The sequence below is a fragment of the Palaemon carinicauda genome, chromosome 10, assembly GCF_036898095.1.
Source record: "Palaemon carinicauda isolate YSFRI2023 chromosome 10, ASM3689809v2, whole genome shotgun sequence".
Classification (NCBI taxonomy): domain Eukaryota; kingdom Metazoa; phylum Arthropoda; class Malacostraca; order Decapoda; family Palaemonidae; genus Palaemon; species Palaemon carinicauda.
The window spans coordinates 116,326,256-116,347,617 of NC_090734.1; the positions used below are offsets into that span (position 1 = coordinate 116,326,256).

A 21,362-nucleotide genomic window follows, 5' to 3' on the forward strand; every position below is an offset into this window, starting at 1 on the left:
CGAAGTGGGAAGTCTTCCGAAGCTGGTGCAAGTCGGTATCAGTATCCTCAACCAGTACCTCTGTAACCCAAATAGCTGACTTCCTTTTATACCTGAGGAAGGAAAGATCTCTTTCAGCTCCCACGATCAAAGGTTACAGAAGCATGTTGGCAGCAGTCTTCCGTCACAGAGGCTTAGATCTTTCCAACAACAAAGATCTACAGGACCTCCTTAAGTCTTTTGAGACCTCGAAGGAGCGTCGTTTGGCCACACCAGGTTGGAATTTAGACGTGGTACTAAGATTCCTTATGTCAGAAAGGTTCGAGCCACTACAATCAGCCTCCTTTAAAGATCTCACTTTAAAGACTCTTTTCCTCGTCTGCTTAGCAACAGCTAAAAGAGTCAGTGAGATACACGCCTTCAACAGGAACATCGGATTTTCATCTGAAACGGCTACATGTTCTTTACAGCTTGGTTTTCTAGCCAAAAACGAACTACCTTCTCGTCCTTGGCCGAAATCGTTCGATATTCCAAGCCTTTCTAATTTGGTTGGAAATGAACTAGAAAGAGTCTTATGCCCTGTTAGAGCTCTTAAGTTCTATTTAAGACGAACTAAACCTTTACGAGGACAGTCAGAAGCTTTATGGTGTGCTATTAAGAAACCTTCTTTACCTATGTCAAAGAATGCAGTTTCCTATTATATCAGACTGTTGATACGAGAAGCTCATTCCCATCTGAATGAGGAAGACCATGCTTTGCTGAAGGTAAGGACACATGAAGTTAGAGCTGTCGCAACTTCAGTGGCCTTTAAACAAAACAGATCTCTGCAGAGTATAATGGACGCAACCTATTGGAGAAGCAAGTCAGTGTTCGCGTCTTTTTATCTTAAAGATGTCCAGTCTCTTTACGAGAACTGCTACACCCTGGGACCATTCGTAGCAGCGAGTGCAGTAGTGGGTGAGGGCTCAACCACTACATTCCCCTAATTCCATAACCTTTTTTAATCTTTCTCTTGAAATGTTTTTATTGTTGTTTTTTGGGTTGTCCGGAAGGCTAAGAAGCCTTTCGCATCCTGGTTGATTTGGCGGGTGGTCAAATTCTTTTCTTGAGAAGCGCCTAGATTAGAGGTTTTGATGAGGTCCTGTTGTATGGGTTGCAACCCTTGATACTTCAGCTCCTAGGAGTCGCTCAGCATCCTAAGAGGATCGCGAGGCTCAGTAAGGAAGACGTACTTAAAAAGGCAGAGTAATTGTTCAAGTCGACTTCCTTACCAGGTACTTATTTATTTTATGTTTGTTATTTTGAATAACTGCTAAAATGAAATACAAAATACTTAGCTCATAATAATGTAAACATGTAATGCTGGTCTCTACCCACCCCCCTGGGTGTGAATCAGCTTATATGATCACCGGCTAAGTTTAATATTGAAAAATGTTATTTTTATTAATAAAATAAATTTTTGAATATACTTACCCGGTGATCATATATTAAAGGACCCTCCCTTCCTCCCCTATAGAGACCCAGTGGACCGAGGAGAAAATTGGTTCTGTGTTTACATGGAGTACTTGAGTACCTGCTCGACAGATAGCGCTGTTGATGTACACCCCCTACCTGCATAGCGATCGCTGGCGTATTTTGACCGTAGGTTTTTTCTGTCGGGCAGCAGAGCTGCAGCTTATATGATCACCGGGTAAGTATATTCAAAAATTTATTTTATTAATAAAAATAACATTTTTTACCCTTTGAGACTGCAAGCCTTGTAAGGCACTCATCATATTTTGAGTTGCTCCCAAAATCTCCTCAACCTTATGGGTTTCGGGTGAAACAATTATTAAACAGTCTTGATATAATTAGAAGTAAGATGCTTCCATTTAAGATATCATGAACCCCTCCGTGGAAATTTCCTGAGATATCTTTTTGTAAATGTTTTATTGGTGTTGAGAAAAATATGACTGAATTAGGAGCTAGGTCTCTTTTTATGGAACATGTTGAAGAACATTGGGAATCAACTTTTATATATACTGATAGCTCCAAATCTGATGCTGACATTGGATTTGGAGTATATAGTAGTTCTTTTAATTATAGAGGTGCACTTCCTCCAATATCTTCCATATTTATTCCTGAATTATATGGCATACAAACCGCTTTTGAGAAAATAGCGTTAAAAAAGGAGGGCAATTTTACCATTTATACTGATTCAAGAAGTGTCTTTTAAGTTTTAAAAGGTTTTAATTCTTGTAACCCTTTAGTTTTAAAGATTTTAGAGTGGCTTTAAATTATTGGTCTGAAAGGTATAACGGTTCGATTTTGATGAGTTCCGGCACACGTAGGTGTGTGTGGAAATGAAGAGGCAGATTCACTGGCAAAGAGTGCTGCAACCGAGTTGTTACCAAGAAGGTATCCCATTCTCTGTAATGACTTTTTACCAGCAATTAAGAATTTTACTTATAACAATTGGCAACAGTATTGGGATAGTTTAACTGAAAATAAGATGAGAGAAATTTCGATTATTATATCCCCTTGAAGGTATAATAGGATGCCCCGAAAATGGAAGAGTACTCTTTGTCGTCTCCACATTGGTCACACTCGGACAACACGAGTTTCTGCTGGCTGGCCAACACCAACCATATTGCGACGACTGTTTGATGCCCTTGACAGTGAGGCATTTGTTGACTTATTGCCCCACTTATTGCACAGAAAGAAATAGATATCTGTTTGAGGTTCGGGGTGAAAATAGCTGGTTCATCCTTGCGAAAATCCAACGATGTGATGTGTCGTACAATGTTAGTGGCATTTTAAAATTTATATCAGAAGCAGGTCTTCTTAATGCTATTTAGGTTTTATAACATATTTACTTTTATGGTTTTAATTGAGTATTCTTTTAATCTTTATTTGAAATAAACGATATCGGCGTCAATGACCATCGATGTCAGGATGCCAGAGAACTTCAAATCATTTATTCATCATTAATTTTTATAAAGACTGGAGATTTCCTAGCACCAAAGTTATCTGTTATTTTGCGCAAGTTAGCAAGAAGAGGAAGGAGCTTTTAGCACTTGGAGAATTGGTAATGTTACTCCATTATGTAAATGTGTTTGTGGTAAATCAAGTCCAACTGATTACCACCCTATTTCCATAAATCCCATATTATCTAAAGTTTTTGCAATTTGGTTTTCGTAAAGGCCTTGGAGCATGTGATGCCCTTTTTACAATCTCCAATGCTGTACAGAAATCTTTTGATTGTGGGCAGGAAGTTTGTATAATTGGCTTTAATTTTAGTACTGCCTTTTGACTGTGTTAATCATGAGGCCTTTGTTTTCAGACAAATAATTGGGATTAGGTGGGTCTTTTCTTAACATCATTATGAAATTTATAACTTATAGATCGCAAAGAGTTGTTGTTAATGGACACCATAGTGACTATAGAAATGTGATATCATGGAATTAATACAGAATAACATAGTCACTTCAATGAATATAAAAAAATTTTAATAAAGAAAATCACAGTGCTTTACCATTATTTAGAGAAAGTGGTATAAAGCAAATTTCTAAAAAATTACTTTATAATTACTTCACAATGAATGGAAAAAATATTTTGGTTTAGTGTGAAATACAATAGAAAATAAAACTAATTTTGAAAACTTTTTTGTAATCAGCAGTAAAACAAATAAACATGGAGGTATAGGTTATTATAAAGTAAGTGAGCATGTATTTCAGATGGTGACAAATCACATACTGTATATAGCTTGAGGGCAGATCAGCTGCCTCATAGTTAAGGAGTTAACAGCAAGATATATTTTATGTGTTCATAAATATACCAAGTTGTGAAAAAAATTTGTTTCCGCAGAATTTTTGAGGATCCCCAGCACTTTATTTTACCACCAATATTTAAAGATAAAATAAAGAGGGATGCGTTACTTTGCTAGGGATATTTTGCTTTTGTTATGCAAGAAAACTTTCTTCGGGCCAACCTAATTCAAGTTAGCCTTTTCAAACTAATTGATTATAAGTTTTAAGAAAAATGTTGTAAAATCCATTGAAGATCCTTCACAGCTCTCATTTGAAGATGTTTGGACACGAAATTATTGTGGCTATATATCTGATATTATAAGAAGCCATTAATGATAATGATAATTTTTCTTTCAGGGCCATGAATTTTTCAACCCACAGAAGAAGAATTATATCTTTTTGAGGTCATGCTATGAAGAATTGAAGCCCCGCAGCCGGTAGGCCGTTCTGAAAGTTTTGTATGTCAGAACACCATGAAAAAAAAACATTTTACATTTATATTGTAACAATACATTTCAAGCGCTCTGTTTCCAGTATTTTATAGAAGTGCAACACTCCTTTGGTCTATATTTCATAAAAAGATTTTCTCTGTAAACCCAGGATATCCGATGCATGTAGTATAAGATTATGAAATAAGTTGACTTTCAGTAAGGAATAACTGTTATATTGTTCATATCTTTATATCAATATTTTGTAAGGTTATTGGTGCACTCTTACCCTGTTAACCAAATCAGCAGGATTTTTTTATATCGAAGTATTCTGTATGAATGTGATCCTTGAACTTGTTTTATGATAGAGGAAACTGTTATGAAATATTATTTTCTAATTGTAATTTAATACTTAAACATAATAAATGTTTTATAGAAATATGTTCATGTTTTGAGCCACCCCAAATTAAGGATACTCAGGAAATCCTTATTGTTTTCATCACTTTCTTTTTTCATCATCATCATCATCATCATCATCATCAAGTCTGACTTCTGATGAAGGGTCTCCGCAGTCTTCCAGCTTGTTTACTATCTTCCCTGAATTTTCATCTGGTCTTGTGTCTGTATCTATTGCCTTTCTTCTCGAACATCCTGGTATTTTCAGTCTGTGACATCCTTCCACTTTAATATCCATAGGGCATATGGAAGTGGCAGAACTTCAACTGATGGATCATATCCCCTTTGTACATCTCACTCCAACTATGAATCTGTATACTGTACTTAGTAATAACCCCTTCTTAGTATTTCCTCTATTTTCTTTATAATCTCTGATATGAACAACACATAGAGAAGCACAGAACTTGAATCCAGGTTGGAAAAATTCCTGTTCTTTATTGATGTGATGTTTTTTGCATGAATAAAGTAATCCTGCAATCTCTTTTCACCTGGTTTCTATTTGCTATTTATCTTTGTCCCCCCACCTGCATCACAGTATTAATTCCCCTCTCCTCCTCCTTCAAATGTGTGGCTACTCAGTGCATCTCTCATATCTTTAACTTTTTAGACCTAAATTGAAATTGATACACCAGATCATTACAAGAATGCAGCACATAAGTTTAGAAAATCCTTTTTCATGCACACTTACCGTAAATAGCTTTCATCATTACTGTACTACTAATTGCAAATCCTTGATAGAAACTTAACGTTTATCTCAAAAACTCCTGGTCCACTCATACAGTACTCTCAACTGTCTTCAGCTATAGATAATTTGTAATGATTATATGTTTGATACCCTTCCTTGCCCAAAGAATGGTTACATATCCAGATATCATAATGCTTCTATAGCTTGGTAATAATGCTCAGTCAAGTACCTCAAAATCCCCAAATGAGAGATCTACCTTTTCGTGGTACTCTTCCCAGTAAAACACTACTTATCTAAAGGATAGTTGACCTCCCTTAATGAGATGATGTCGGTACATAAGGTGAGCAGAATTTGCTTTGATCTCTTTTTACTGTACTCTGGTTGATCTTATTTGCCATAGGAGATGCTTCTACCCATATACTGTACACTATAGTTTATGTGAACTAAGTAAAGTACTTGATCATTTATTTTTTTCATCTTTGTCTATCTTCCTCACTTTTACATCCTTGTGCAAGACCATGTTTTCCCTCTATTCCACCTTGATGCTGAAGGGCCTGCCAGGCCATATAGCTTAAATTCATAAATCCAGCAGATTTTGCTTATACATCCACACCAGAGGCTTAATATATTATTGTCATCAGTATAGCATAGGGACAATAAGAACCTTTTGATCCTGTTATTTAGTTCCTTAATTGCTATTGTCTCTTCACAAAGTCAGGTATTAACCATAAGTCTTTTTAAATGTAACCAGCAAAGTTTTGCAATTTGAAAACATGATAAAAATCTATTTGATTGTTTTAACATCATTAAGTTATTTTACACCCAGTAATTTCCCATTCTTATATTATTTATGTGTATGAAAATTTTATAAATTATGTAAGGTTGTATATCAGTGGAATGATAATTTATTCACCTATACTGGACATTTAAAAAAAAAGTAGTTCTCTAATATGATTTGTGCTAAGATGCTTTAAGTAAAATGCCCAAGAAAATATGGCCTGGCCTGGTAGAAATTTTATAGTGAAGGGCCAATGAAATTGAGAGGGTTAAAAAATGGAACTACCAAATGTAAAGATGGTCTTTAGTAAGAACAAGTGATTACTTTAGCAAAATAAGTTGATAGACAAAATTAAAGATAATTAGGATACCAACAATGTACTGTATGTAGAATTTAAACCTGGACAACTTAGTATTTCAGCATCACAATATGTGGAACAATAAAAGTAATTCCATAGAGAAAATTAAAACTTTTCCGCAATATAGAAAATTCTAAGTTCAATTTGAGAAAAAAGGCGTGTATGAAATTAAAGAATTTGCCAGCTGCCAAGAATGAGTTAAATGTTTCAATGTAGAGGAACTTCAATGTTTAGTAATTAAACATTACAGTATTGAGATCTTAAAGATATGTTGAAAATTTTCCCATGGAAAAAGTTTTGACCTCAACAAAACGGACAGTGTGTCAGGAAAACGGTAAATATTTAAGTAGCAGGACAAAGACTTGTGGCCCCATTATAGCCTAGCAAAAGGTGATAGAAGAAGGCTTATCCCTTATGGGACTTTAGGAAGACTTACATGATACAAGACAATAGACAGAACTCTGTTTATGTCTAACTCTGTTGAGGGAAGAGCCAATGTGAAAGTAGGTATAATCATGAGGAATTTCAATCTTTGTGCCAACACTAAATGTAACATTCATAACTTTCATTTTACAAGAGCTTTTATGGACACCTTGGTAAGATCATTACATAATATTTCAACTTGGTTGCTATGATATTGTACTGTCACTCACTATAAGTACTGTACTGTACTTTAAATTCTATAATCTAACCACTTGAGTGTCATTTACTTTCATAGGATTCCCAGAAAGATTTTCTTTAATGAGGTAAAGATACAGAGGTTGGCCAGCTAAAGGGGAATAAACTACATAAATTAAATTTTTATATTGTCTACAGTGCATCATGTAATCCTGGCTACAGATGGTAACCCCACCGTTTTGGGGATCACTACCAGAAGTCTGTTGTTCCTTGTACTGTAAAGCTATGAAATAATCATTTTCGCTGATTATTTATTCAACATTATCTATATACTGTAGTACCGTACAGTATTACTTTTTTGTATGTACTGTATGTTTTTGTGTATACAGGGGTGTTCTAATTTTTGGAAAGATGCTAACCAAGTTAAAGGTGTCTGGTTTCAGTTTGTTAAATCCGAAGAGATGCTCGTGAATGTCAACCGACCCTGGGCGGGGCCCTATCTGCTGCCACGCGAATGTAAGGTAAACATGTTGAGATACTACCATGAGAGTTATTGAGTCCTTTGACTGGCCAGATAGTACTAAAGTACATTGGATCCCTCTCAGGTTACGGCCATGCCTTATTCCCTACACATTTTCCTCCTTCCTCATAAACATGACAACACTAGAGAACCAAAAAGTTCTTCTTTACTCAGGGGTGTTAACTACTGCACACTATAATTGTTCAGTGGCTACTTACCACTTGTAAGGAAAGAAGAGAGACTTTAGCCCTGGTAAACATCTCTTCTAGAAGGTCACTCCAACATCAAACCATTGTTCTAAAGTCTTTGGTAATGCCAGATCCTCTCTACTCTGGTCTTCCACTGTCTTAGGTTAGAGTCGTCTTGCTTTAGGATACACTAAGGCACACTACCCATTATTTCCTTTCTTCACTTGGCTATTTTCCCTGGAAGAGCCCTTGGGCTTACAGCACCCTGATTTTCTAACAAGGGTTGTAGCTTACCTAGTAGTTATAATAGTCTGGAGTCTAGTATATTCTAATATAGTAGCAAATATTCTCGTATGTGAATGATCCTCTTGGTGGTGAATATCTCATTATAGTTAATCTCATCACTGCAAATGCATGATATAGTACTATTATTACTATACTAATTTCTTTTTAGTGAGGCAGATTTGCACCGACTGGCAGCAGTGCCCTTTTAGCTCGGAAAAAGTTTCCTGCTACCTGATTGGTTAGAATTATCTTGTCCAACCAATCAGCGAGCTGGAAACGTTTCCGAGCTAAAAGGACACAGCTGCGATTCGGTGCAAATCTGCCTTGCTAAAAATAATTGCCTATAGGTAAGCTACAACCCAAGTTGGAAAAGCAGGGTGCTATAAGATCAAGGGCTCCAACAAGAAAAATAGCCCAGTGAGAAAATGAAATAAAGAACTAAAACTTGTCCGAAAAGTAATGAACATGTAATTAAAAATGTTTTAATAATGGTAGCAACATTAAAATAGAACATTCATATAGAAAGTATAAAGAGACTTCAGCCAGCCTGTTCAGCATAAAAACATTTGCTGCAAGTTTGAACTTTTAAAGTTCAGCTAATTCAACTGCCTGATTCGAAAGATCATTCCACAATTCGGTCATAGCGGGAATAAAAATTTCTAGAATAATGTGTAGTATTGAGCTTTATGATGGATAAGGCATGAATGCAGTATTGGAATTAACTGCATACCTATAGTCCATTTCTTTTAGCGATGCAGATTTGCACCGACTCGCAGCGGTGCCCTTTTAGCTTGGAAAAGTTTCCTGATCGCTGATTGGTTAAAATTATCTCGTCCAACCAATCAGCGATCAGGAATCTTTTCCGAGCTAAAAGGGCACCGCTGCGAGTCGGTGCAAATTTGCATCGCTAAAAAAAAATGACTATAGTATTACGAGCAAGATGGTACAGTCTGGGAATATCTGAATGCAGAGCATGGTCAAAGTTATAAAATATATGTTGTACTGTACCTGACCAAGATTTACTTTGAAAACAGAGCTAACACTAATCAAACACACTTTAAATAAAAAAAAAATTCCAGTTGCCCTTTAAAATACTTTTTATATAAAAAAAACCTGCACACTTTGATTATACCTTGTGAGACATGATAATTTTGTGAAACTTTTTTTTTTATTATAAATTTTATTACATTTTTTCATAATGAAAGTTATACAATTTATGCACGTTTATTTTCAATGGGCTCTTCAATTATACATAGTAAATAATTGGGCATTAAAATCCACTATTTGTAATTTATTAAGTATAAGATAGACATCACTGTACACAAAAATTGTCTGCATTTCGTATATCTAAGAATCTATGAATAAACTCATAATGGGAGTTGATTCAAAATAAATTAACATCATCATCATCACTGTATTATTACCATCATCATTATTAAAGGTTTAAAGGTCACTTATGAGTGGCAGAGGTCATATGATCAGCACCCAATCCCTTCAAGCAAGAGATGCTCAGGCAACGACTTCTGGTAACTCTTGAACTCGCGACCCACAGATTGAGTCTCCTTTCTTCCGCAAGAATTTTTTTTTATTTTTTTTTTTCCATTTTTAGAATTAGTAAAAGTCGTGTAACATGTCAATATTGCTGTTGATAAAAATGAGAAGGAATTGAATCTTTTACTGTCAATATTACTAAAATTTCTCTTGTAGAGGGCATTGCTGTTGGCACACTGCAGTCATTATTGTTAAAGTCTTTGTAGTATTTATTTGCCACCCCCCCCCCCCGCCCCATAGCTGCACCCACCGCTTAGCCTTCAGCCTCACCTCTGTTCCCAATTTCTTTCTTCCCTCTCGCTGTTCATCTTTCACTCCATGATCCAACTGGCAGGTTTTCCCACTGGTTGCAACTTGGCACTGAATGGCCTCCCCATCCCAGCACCAGGCCACATATCCCCGATTCCTAATCCCAATGCAATTGCTCAAAAGGCTGATAGTAATACCAGGTGGTACTTGCTATTCTGCCGCCATAAACAAGGAATGAGAAAAGGTCGAATGTGTCGCTGTCGAATCACGGGACTTTGAAATATTGTATATTTAATTAACTAACTTTTAACTGTAGCGTAATCAACAACGAGACGATGATTTTTTTTTTTTTGCAAAATTAAGCATTTATAAATTATAGTGATAATAAGATTTAATTGTTCTTGGTGTAAACAAATAGGTAAAATCACTTAGACTTGAGTTTGAAACGTCTAAAGTAGCGTTGAAAAAATACAGCTGCATGATATGTGTATTGCAGTTTTAATATGGACATTTCTAATTTCAGTAAGAAATAATATCTTGATTTTAGTCGCTGCTAAGATAGCTTTTAGTTAACTGAAGAAAATTCAAAACATTTAAGATTTCATCTAATATTGTTCTCATCTAAAGATTTAAAATTAAAGCAATTTATCACTAATTCCAATATCAAGGGAACTTTCATTTCGCATCTGTAAGTACAGACGGCATATTAATTTCTGTTACCTAAACACTGTGAAAGTATTTTTATTCGGAAGTCTCAAATGCAGCTGGAAGGTCATTAGTACTTTCTCTCGCCCTACCTGTGCCCAACTCCTTGCCTCATTCCTGTAACCTTCCATCCAGGGTGAATACCTTTCGGTGTTTAAGTGAAGAGTCCTGTACAAGGTCACGTCACAAATGGGTGAGTGCTTAACGTTGCCAGGTAGTGATATTTTGCCTAGTGAATCTCTCTCTCTCTCTCTCTCTCTCTCTCTCTCTCTCTCTCTCTCTCTCTCTCTCTCTCTCTCTCTCTCTCTCTCTGTGTGAAAATAACTCGTGACTGTTTCGACATGTAAATTGATAAGATAATTTGAGAGCTATATAGAATGGAAGTATAACACTATTTCAGTTTAAATAATTATGATTTTCTTAAAGTTGATATTGAAATATTCACAAATAATTTGAATAGGCTATATCAAGACTTAACTCTTGATAAAAAAAAATATCCGATGAAATAAATGCAAAAACTGGATTAATCTGATAGACATTCTTCTAAATACATATAGGCTACCGTACTTGCTTATTTTCAGTGATATATTGTCATATTTCTACAATTTCGTAAATGACTTTGACAAAATTGTCATCGGATAATGCAAAAAAAAAAAAAAATGTCTCAGAAGCTGCAAACTTATATCATTTTATTTTAAGGGCAATTTCATGGTCCTATCACACACTGAAACCATACGTACTACAAGACCTACAAGATATGTTCGTCGTATATAGCCTACACTCTTGTGTATCTATAAGTATCATACAACCAATTCTCTGTTAATTGTCACATCCACATTATCGATGCACTTAAAAGACAAGAAAGTCTACAGTTTCTTCTTGGAAGCCTTAATTTTCAGTCTTTGTTGAGGCCGCATATTTGAAAGCTTTAGAACCTACAATAGAGGTACGAATACATCTTGGTTCCAATAACCTGAAGCTATTTGTAAAGTACCATGTTTGCACCACTGACTTTTATTTGTATCTCAATTATTCTTCATTGAACTATATATCTTTAATTCTTATGAATATATTAAAATTTTATTCTCTCTTCTCCTTATTATCAACTGTTTTAACAAAGGAAAAATTTGTTTGCAAACTAATTCCATGTAGGCCTAGGTAAAGGTCCATATGAACGGGTGTATATTCTTTAAAAATGGTATTAGAATAAACCGCAACCTTTTACCCAGAAACCAACATCGTATTGTTCTAACGATTCAGCAGGTTTTACATTCATTGTCTATCTTCTCTGTAAAAGGACGTCTTAAGCCTTTGAGCGAGATTACTCTCTCCTCATATGGTGTCGTCTAAAATCAGATTTAGCTAACACCCGCTGCGTTCTGCATGCTGATGAAATCTGAAGTCTGGGAGACTAAGGAATATTTTTATTTATTTCTTTTCTTTTAAGTATGAGATTTTGTTACCGTTATTTAATTGTGTAAATCGTGCTGGGGCAAGTTTAAATTAAACTAACAGAAGATAGGTCTAGGTGTATATTTCTTGAAACAAAGCTGTGAGATTTTAAAGCTTCTTTACGTTTAGTCGACATAGTATATGATTTACACCAAAATAATAGAAAAAGGTTGAGGTTGTAAAACGGCTAATAGCAGAAGACGGATGATTGAATCGATATCTACACCTCATATATAGAGGAATAAAAGTTATGAATTGAATTAATGTCAATCAACCGATAAGGATTAAAAACAACTATGCATGTGTAAATGGCAGGCAATATATATATATATATATATATATATATATATATGTGTGTGTGTGTGTGTGTGTGTGGGTGTGTGTGTATGTGTATACACATAAATAATAAATATACAATAGATGGTGAATAAGTCAGAAGATACCCATGATTTGAAGGTTCCAGAGTTCAAAGCAAACAATGCAAATAAGGGAAACGGCCATATAGGAAATTGATAATTCTAAAGAAAAGAAATAAAAGAAACGCTTAAAATTTAAATAGGACCGCAAAGCAAACAAACTGATTTTCATAAGAAAAATGTCATGTCGTTATTACGATAGTTAACTGTCAATGATGATGACAACAGTAGCGTTCAAGATTGCATACAAAACATACACGAACAAAAATGAATAAAGATATATTTTGCGACATGTCTGCAAGTCGGAGACAAATCTGCCAACCGGATTTTCCCGGTAATCAGGTCTACGAGGACGGCGATCGATAATCCAAAGAAAAATACCGAGAGAATAAACTATAATTAGCGTGTTGTCTCGTAATGCTAGTAAAAAGAGACGGAAGAAAGGAAAATATTTTTGTGGCACACCCGTAATAGGTGAAGCCCAGCACTGAGTTTGGGAGCGGTTGCAGTACCATAGACCCAAGCGCAGGGTGGCACCGTAACATTTGCAGCAACACGCAATTATCCCCGACTGCTTTTAAGTAGTTTTGGGTGAAACGAACAGCGCCCAGTATACACTGCGTATGTAGGATCATGACTTTAATTTTGTTTTTAAATGATTAGAATAGTATGCTGACATAAATCCTATGATCTCATTGATCGATATATGCAAAGAGTAATGGCGTTATTCATAGGCAGGCAAGTCGATACAACGTCTTTCCGAATTACATGCAATTGCATTGCAATCTGTTATTATGACGCGATAAACGAACATGCAGGGAACAAAGTTGCAACTGATTTGCAAACATTTGAATTTTGTAGGATTTTGCCTTAAAAATATGAGCGAAATATTAAAGCGTAGTGCTTTATAAATTTCCTCTAGAGGGAAAGACAGTCGCCTATAATTGTGTCATAATTCTGATATTCACGTTCTATGCCGGCCCAAATGGTGTCAAATGTCATTGATTTATTAATTTTATTTACCTAAAACCATATGTATACAGAAACAATACAATGATAATACAAGTAGTAAATAAATTAAAATTGTCCTACAAAGATTCAATATAAACTAATTTTATGAATAATGACGACTTATGTTTAAAATATTGCCGCCATAAGAGGAAAGAACCATCGCTCAAGTCCGATTCTCCACCCGATCGATCTCGCCAAGTCTCGCTAAATGCGAGAGTTTCGAGCAGTGCAAAATAACACTTGGATATTAACGAACGACGAAGGCAATTTAAGGTGCTTTTTTCTGTGGAACCTTCTTATGCTGTAAAGTAAGTACTTGGATAGCCTAAATAGCATCTTGAGATGACCGCAGGCCTATTTTGGGTGGGAATTAAACAAAATTATCACCAGAAATAAAGGATGACTCATTGGAAGATGGCCCCCTCGAATGTCATCAGCTGGCAAAGGGATTGATTGGGTGTGTTCCTTGTCTCGACTCGAGTTTTAACGAAGTTTACCTGGTGTGAGGTTATTATTCTGTCAGATGATTATTCAATAGGACACTCTAGGTCGTCAGAAGGCAAATCTCTGCTGAGATAAGGTCGGAAAAAGAATTGACGTTTAGACAATCGAGAACATCTCGATTAGCCCGTCTGTTGTTCGCCTCCCGTAATGATCCTGCAACTGCGGAACCTTATGTTCCGCAGAATCGCTTTTATATTTAACCCTTTTTAAGAGGGTGGTGTCGGGGTACATTAGTGTAAATTTTAATCCGTCGTCTTTATTTTTGACAAGTGGTTTCTGCCCAATTTACGTAGGGAATGCAGGACTGCATAGCAGACATTACGGTACTGTAGGCTAATCGTGTTTTGCTCCAAGACAGCCTTACGTTAGGCTGACAAACCCGGTGTCAGATTGATCTTAATTATATATTTGGCAATGTAATTTCAATGTATATGCAGTACATACAACTTCACCTTGCAAATGTACAACAATTTACTAAATTTTATTTACAATTTTTTTTTTCTTAAAACTTCTCACTCATGGATGTGTTATTCTCGTTTTTGGAGGTCAGGTTATCAGATAAGCTTCGATTAATTGCATCCTTTAGCCATTGCATGTGTACCATGAATGTACAATTATATAGCAAACTAGGAGCTTTGATTAAACTGACGACACAGGTTAGTTCGAGCACAGTAAAAGGGAAATTTAATCCTAAATTACTAGGAAAGGTATGGTGTGGCTTAAAGTAACCCCGCCTAACTTAACCTATGCTCTAGTGTCCGTAATGCAGGGGCATTAGTTCCTCCCTTGTTACCCTCAAGTTACTGTACTGGACGAGTTGTCGTGTGTGCCTGCTGTTCAACAAACTAACTCAGCCCTATTTTTACTCTTAAGATCCAATTAGAGAAGACTAACGTTATCACTTTAATACACACATATCAATCCGTATAAAAGTGTTGATTTTATAAGAAGACTTTCATAGATAATTGCCTTGATCCGTGAGTCACTGTTTACTGAATATTTTTGGAAAGAGTTGTTTACTAGGAAATTTTTCCCTCTCCGTAACTATAATAAAACCATATTTTTTATTTGGTTGATAAATAATTCGTAGGTATTTGATTACAAGACCCCACACTCCATTTACTCCCAAATTATGCAGTTCTGCAGCTCTCCTCTTCTTGTATAGTAATAAGGAGGTTCTTTAGATGCTGGGAAAGCAAAAAATGGCAAGATATGTGGAACAAGGTGGGAAAGGTTATAAAAAAACTAACTGGGTTTCCTCACTAAACGACCTGGAATTGATCGTCAACGTAGTCAACCAAACAGAAGTCTGTGACGCCAGCATACTTAAACAGAAGTTCGTGATGCCAGTGTACATTTGATATATTGTATTTTCAAAACATACTAAATTAAGAATGTTGTAATTACTCAAAAGTGTCACTGTTTGTGAATTGTATAATTTATGAACTTTAGAGTAATTACTCCATTTTTAATTTAGTATACATTTTGAATATATATCAAATGTACGCTGGCTTCACAATCTAAAGTTTATTTATGCTGGCATCACGAAATTTTGTTAGGTTAACTATGTTGACAGGTGTCAGTTCTAGGTTGTTTAGTAAGGAAACCATGCTAGTTTTTTTTATAACCCCTGACTCGTTGCCATTTTTTTCCCAGCATTTAAAGAACCTCCTAATTACTGCACAAAAAGAGAAGAGCTGCAGGACTGCATAACTTAGAAGTAAATGGAGAGTGTGGTCTTGTAAACAAATACCAATTTGTATTTCCTCATGAAGGTTTATATCCAATTAGAACTAAAGTAGGTAATTAAGGTTCTGAAAAAATAGTGCAAGAGCCCACCTTATAACTCCTGGTTTGGTTAATATCTGTAAAAAGCATTGCACGCTAAATTATTTTTTATTTATTTTATCTGAAGCTATAACAAATACATTTATTTAAGAGTTGCACACAGCAAATATTGGTGTGACACTGGCTGAAAATCGGCTAAAATTGCATATTTTCAATATTAATCTTACCCGATAATCATGTAGCTGTCAACTCCGTTGCCCGACAGAATTCTACGGACGGGATACGCCAGCGATCGCTATACAAGAGGGGGGTGTACTCACCAGCGCCATCTGTGGTCAGGTACTCCAGTACTTCTTGACAACACCACCTCAATTTTTCCTCTGTCGTGCTTCCGGCAAGACCTACATGGATACGCTTATGATTTTGGAGTCTTTGTTCACGGTTTTGGTGAAGTATTGCTCTGAGATTTCAGCTTTCGCTATACAGGAAGCTTTTCCCTTAGCTTAGATAGCTTTTGGATTAATTTTGATTAATGGTATAACGATCTTTGCTTTAATTTGGAATCCCCCCTTGACTGTTCTCTGATTCAAGATGTCCGACCATTCTCAAGCTCCTCCCCAAAGACGATGTAGGACTTGTATTAGGCGTATTCCGAAGGCCTCGGTTGATCCTCACACCGTTTGTTCCGACTGTAGGGGAAAATCCTGTCAGTTGGAAGATCGATGTGAGGAATGTGCCGGACTTTCGGAATTTGATTTTATTCAATTCCTCAAGTATACGACTAAGTTAGAGAGAGAGAGAGTTAGGAGGAGTTCGGCTCGCTCTTTACTTTATTCCTCCCCCCATGATCCTCAACCTTTTCCTCCCCCTGTAGTGGCTACCCCCGAACCTATTATTAGTGCTCAGCCTGATATGTCGGATGTTTTACGTGCCATTCAGGCTTTAGGTGATAAGGTGGAGTCGGTAGTGAGTGACCACAAGTTTCTCTTGGCAGATGTCAAGGAACTTAAAGTGAAAAGTGCAGTGGGAAGTGGTAGTGCCAGTGCTGTGCCTAGTGTCAGTGTCAGTGTTGCGCATGAGGATACTTCTGTGCGTGCCAGTCGTCCTCCCAGTCCGGGACCTCTTGCAAGCTCCCAAGCCCAGGGGAGAAGCAATGTCGAAGGGCAAAAGGGTTCGGCAGGCCTTGATCGGCGCACAGTAGTATCCTCAGTGGTTGCGGGCGTATCTTATAGAGATCGTCACTTCCACTCTCAGACGATTGAGCCCTTTATTTCCTCGTCTGCAGAAGATGTTTCCGGGAGGAAACGCTGGACCCAGGTCTCAAGGCCTCTTAAGCGTAAGGTCCAGTCCGCGCGAGTCCAACAGCCCGGGTGTAGCCACTGGGCTAGTTCGGACTCGCCGCAGTCATCGGATGGCTGCACGCCTCCTAAGAGAGGTAAAGCGATGCCTCAACAGACCTCAACTTCTGTTAAAGCTATGCCTCAACAGACCTCAACTTCTGTTGATCCCAAGTTGGCTATGCTGCAGACTATGCAGTCGCAGCTTGCGGTGTTGATGCAGGAGTTTCAGGCAGAGAAGGTTATCACACCTCCTCCTGCGAGCGCTCCCCCACCTCTGCGCAGTCCAGCCTGCCAGACGTATGAGGTTGAGGTTCCTCAAACTACCTCCATGCGTGAGCTGCCGCTTTGGGAGTTGCCAGATACCAGCGCTGTGCAGCAACCTCCACTTTCCTTGAGGCAGGAGCCTCTTGCCACGCGGCAACCTCCTCAACACTTGGGGCAGGAGCCTTATGCTTTGCAGCAACCTCCTCTACCCTTGAGGCAGGAGCCTCTTGCGTTGCAACCATCCTCGAGGCAGCAACCTCTTGCGGTGCGACAACCTCCACCATCCTTGAGGCAGCAACCTCAACTCTTACAGCAGCCACCTCCACTTTCCTCGAGGCGAGAACCTCAACTCTCGAGGCAAGCACCTCAACTCTTGAGGCTAGAACCTCAACTCGTGGGACAAGAGCCTCTCTCTGCGCAGCCACCTCAACCCTTGAGGCAAGCGCAACCCTTGAGGCAGGAACCTCATGCTATGAGACAGCCACCTCAACGCATGCAGCAACCACATTCTTCTCAGCTTAAGCCGCTTCCTATTCAACTTGAACCGCAGACTATGCAGCATGAGCCTCATGCTTTACAGCATTCGCCTCTCACCACGCTTGCTCCTCAGACCCCCGCAGAACCTCCTTCATCCCAGCCTCAGGACTTTGTCATTACCAGCCCTCATCCTCTTCAGCAGAGTCTTGAGGATGAATCCGCTAGTGCGCATGCACCCGTTCTTCAGGATTCAGCCATTCAGCATACTGCTTTATCGTTACCTCTCGCTTCTCAACACTCAGGTGATGAGGTTTCTGAGGATGAAGTGGCTCACCTGGATGATCCTTCATCTGATGTGGAGGAACCCAAGTCATTGCCACCCTCCATTGACTTTCGCAAGGTCCTTACTCTTTTCAGAGAGTTATACCCTGAACACTTTGTTTCTGCTACCCCTCGTTCTCCTCCATCCGAGTTCTCTCTAGGCATGCAACCTGTTAAGTCTGCCTACACTAAGCTTGTCTTCGCTAGATCTTCAAAGAGAGCTTTGAGAATGTTAGGGGATTGGTTGCAGTCCAAGCAGCAACTGGGAAAGACGTCTTTTATGTTTCCGCCTCCTAAGCTGGCTTCTAAGGCGGGCGTCTGGTATGCCACGGGAGAGGAACCAGGCTTGGGGGTCCCTGCCTCTGCCCAGGCTGACTTCTCAAGTTTGGTTGACTCTCCACGAAGGTCGGCTATGAGACGCTCTAAGGTCTGCTGGACCTTTTCTGACCTGGACCACTTCTTAAAGGGAGTCTTTCGCGCCTTTGAAATTTTTAATTTCCTCGACTGGTGCCTGGGGGCTTTGAGCAAGAAGACTGCCCCTTCTGACAAAGACTCGGCCATGCTGATTATGTCCTGTATGGACAAAGCAATTCGCGATGGTTCCGGCGAACTTGCCTCTATGTTTGTATCGGGAGTCCTCAAGAAAAGGGAACAACTTTGCTCCTTCCTTTCCACTGGTATCACCTCTTGCCAAAGGTCACAGTTACTTTTTGCTCCTCTTTCTAAGTTCCTGTTTCCTGAGGATCTTATCAAGGAAATGTCTGCGGCTCTTATACAGAAGGATACGCATGACCTCGTGGCCTCTTCAGCACGGAAGGCTAAGGTTGCACCTTCAGTACCAAGAACTTACCGCACCCCAGTGGCTGATACTCCTGCTACCAGATTTATTCCGCCCTTTCGTGGCAGAGCCCCCAGCCGAGGAAGTACCCGCCCAGACGGTCGCAGGGGCAGGTCCAGGAAAGGTACCAAGTCTTCGAAAAGCAAACATTGACTCTCCTCCTCTCCAGACAGCCGTAGGAGCCAGACTCAAGACCTTCTGGCAAGCTTGGGAAAGAAGAGGTGCAGACGCCCAGTCTGTCAAGTGGCTAAGGGAGGGTTACAGGATCCCATTCTGCCGCAATCCCCCTCTGACCACTTCTCCAATCAACCTCTCTCCCAACTACAAGGAAAAGGACAAGAGGCTAGCGTTACATCAAGAGGTGTCGCTCCTTTTACAGGAGGAGGCAGTGGTGATAGTCCGGGATCATCAATCCCCGGGCTTTTACAACCGTCTCTTCCTGGTGGCCAAGAAGACAGGAGGTTGGAGACCGGTGCTGGACGTCAGTGCGCTCAATGCTTATGTCACCAAGCAGACGTTCACTATGGAGACGACGAAGTCGGTCCTAGCAGCGGTCAGGCAGGAGGACTGGATGGTCTCGTTGGATCTGAAAGACGCCTACTTTCACGTCCCCATTCATCCAGACTCCCAACCTTTTCTGAGATTCGTTTTTGGAAAGGTTGTGTACCAATTCCAAGCCCTGTGTTTTGGCCTAAGCACGGCACCTATGGTGTTTACGCGACTGATGAGGAATATTGCCAAATTCCTCCACTTGGCGGACATCAGAGCCTCCCTTTATTTAGACGACTGGCTTTTAAGAGCCCCCACAAGTCGTCGCTGTCTGGAGAGTCTCAGATGGACTTTGGACTTGACCAAGGAACTGGGTCTTTTGGTCAACTTAGAGAAGTCCCAGCTTATTCCTTCCCAAACCATCGTTTACCTGGGAATGGAGATTCGGAGTCAAGCTTTTCGGGCTTTTCCGTCGGCCCCAAGAATCAACCAAGCCCTAGAGTGCATCCTGAGCATGCTGAAGAGGAACAGATGCTCGGTGAGACAGTGGATGAGTCTAACAGGGACCCTGTCATCGTTAGCCCTGTTCACCGAGTTAGGGAGACTCCACCTCCGCCCCCTTCAATACCATCTAGCAGCTCACTGGGACAAGAATACGACGCTCGAAGCGGTCTCTATTCCTGTTACCAAAGAGATGAAGACCACTCTCATGTGGTGGAAGAGCAACATCCTTCTCAAGGAGGGTCTCTCGTTAGCTGTTCAGACCCCCAATCTTCATCTCTATTCGGACGCATCAGACTCGGGCTGGGGCGCGACCTTGGACGGACAGGAATGCTCGGGAACATGGAACAAGGAACAGGAAACGCTTCACATCAATTGCAAGGAGTTGTTGGCAGTACATCTGGCCTTAATGAACTTCAAGTCCCTCCTGCTAAGCAAGGTGGTGGAGGTGAACTCCGACAACACCACAGCCTTGGCGTACATCTCCAAGCAGGGAGGGACTCATTCGAGGAAGCTGTACGAGATAGCAAGGGACCTCCTCATTTGGTCAAGAAGTCGAAACCTCACGCTGGTAACGAGATTCATTCAAGGCAATATGAATGTCTCGGCAGATCGCCTCAGCAGGAAGGGTCAAGTCATCCCCACAGAATGGACCCTTCACAAGAAAGTGTGCAACAGGCTTTGGGCCTTGTGGGGTCAGCCAACGATAGATCTGTTCTCTACCTCGATGACCAAGAGGCTCCCATTGTACTGTTCCCCAATCCCAGACCCGGCAGCAGTTCACGTGGATGCTTTTCTGCTGGATTGGTCCCACCTCGATCTTTATGCATTCCCGCCGTTCAAGATCATCAACAGAGTTATTCAGAAGTTCGTCTCTCACGAAGGGACACGGCTGACGTTGGTTGCTCCCCTTTGGCCTGCAAGAGAATGGTTCACAGAGGTACTGCAATGGCTGGTCGACGTTCCCAGGACTCTCCCTCTAAGAGTGGACCTTCTACGTCAACCTCACGTAAAGAAGGTACACCCAAGCCTCCACGCTCTTCGTCTGACTGCCTTCAGACTATCGAAAGACTCTCTAGAGCTAGAGGCTTTTCGAAGGAGGCAGCCAGAGCGATTGCCAGAGCAAGGAGGATATCCACTCGCTGAGTCTATCAATCCAAGTGGGAAGTCTTCCGAAGCTGGTGCAGAGCCAATGCAGTTTCCTCTACCAGTACCTCTGTAACCCAAGTTGCTGACTTCCTGTTGCATCTTAGGAATGTTAGATCTCTTTCGGCTCCTACGATAAAAGGGTACAGAAGTATGTTGGCAACAGTTTTCCGCCACAGAGGCTTGGATCTTTCCTCCAACAAAGATCTACAGGACATCCTTAAGTC

General features: G+C 39.6%; 2 protein-coding genes across 4 annotated transcripts in view; both read left to right on the forward strand.

The window, feature by feature from the left end:
* LOC137648692 (protein Rae1-like) overlaps window positions 1–4,637 on the forward strand; it is a 52,017-nt gene extending 47,380 nt beyond the window's left edge. Inside the window, 1 exon segment of the mRNA XM_068381721.1 lies at window positions 4,125–4,637. Within this exon segment, the coding sequence (XP_068237822.1) occupies window positions 4,125–4,208 (84 nt within the window). The 3' untranslated portion in view covers window positions 4,209–4,637.
* Window positions 4,638–13,623: 8,986 nt separating this feature from the next.
* Lis-1 (LisH and WD40 domain-containing Lis-1) overlaps window positions 13,624–21,362 on the forward strand; it is a 58,068-nt gene continuing 50,329 nt past the window's right edge. Inside the window, exon 1 of one of the 3 annotated variants that reach the window (XM_068381722.1) lies at window positions 13,624–13,775. The gene's annotated coding sequence lies outside the window, so the exon portion shown is untranslated. Of the gene's footprint in view, window positions 13,776–13,905; window positions 13,925–21,362 lie in introns of those variants that run through there. The other 2 variants (XM_068381723.1, XM_068381724.1) reach the window with 2 other exon arrangements.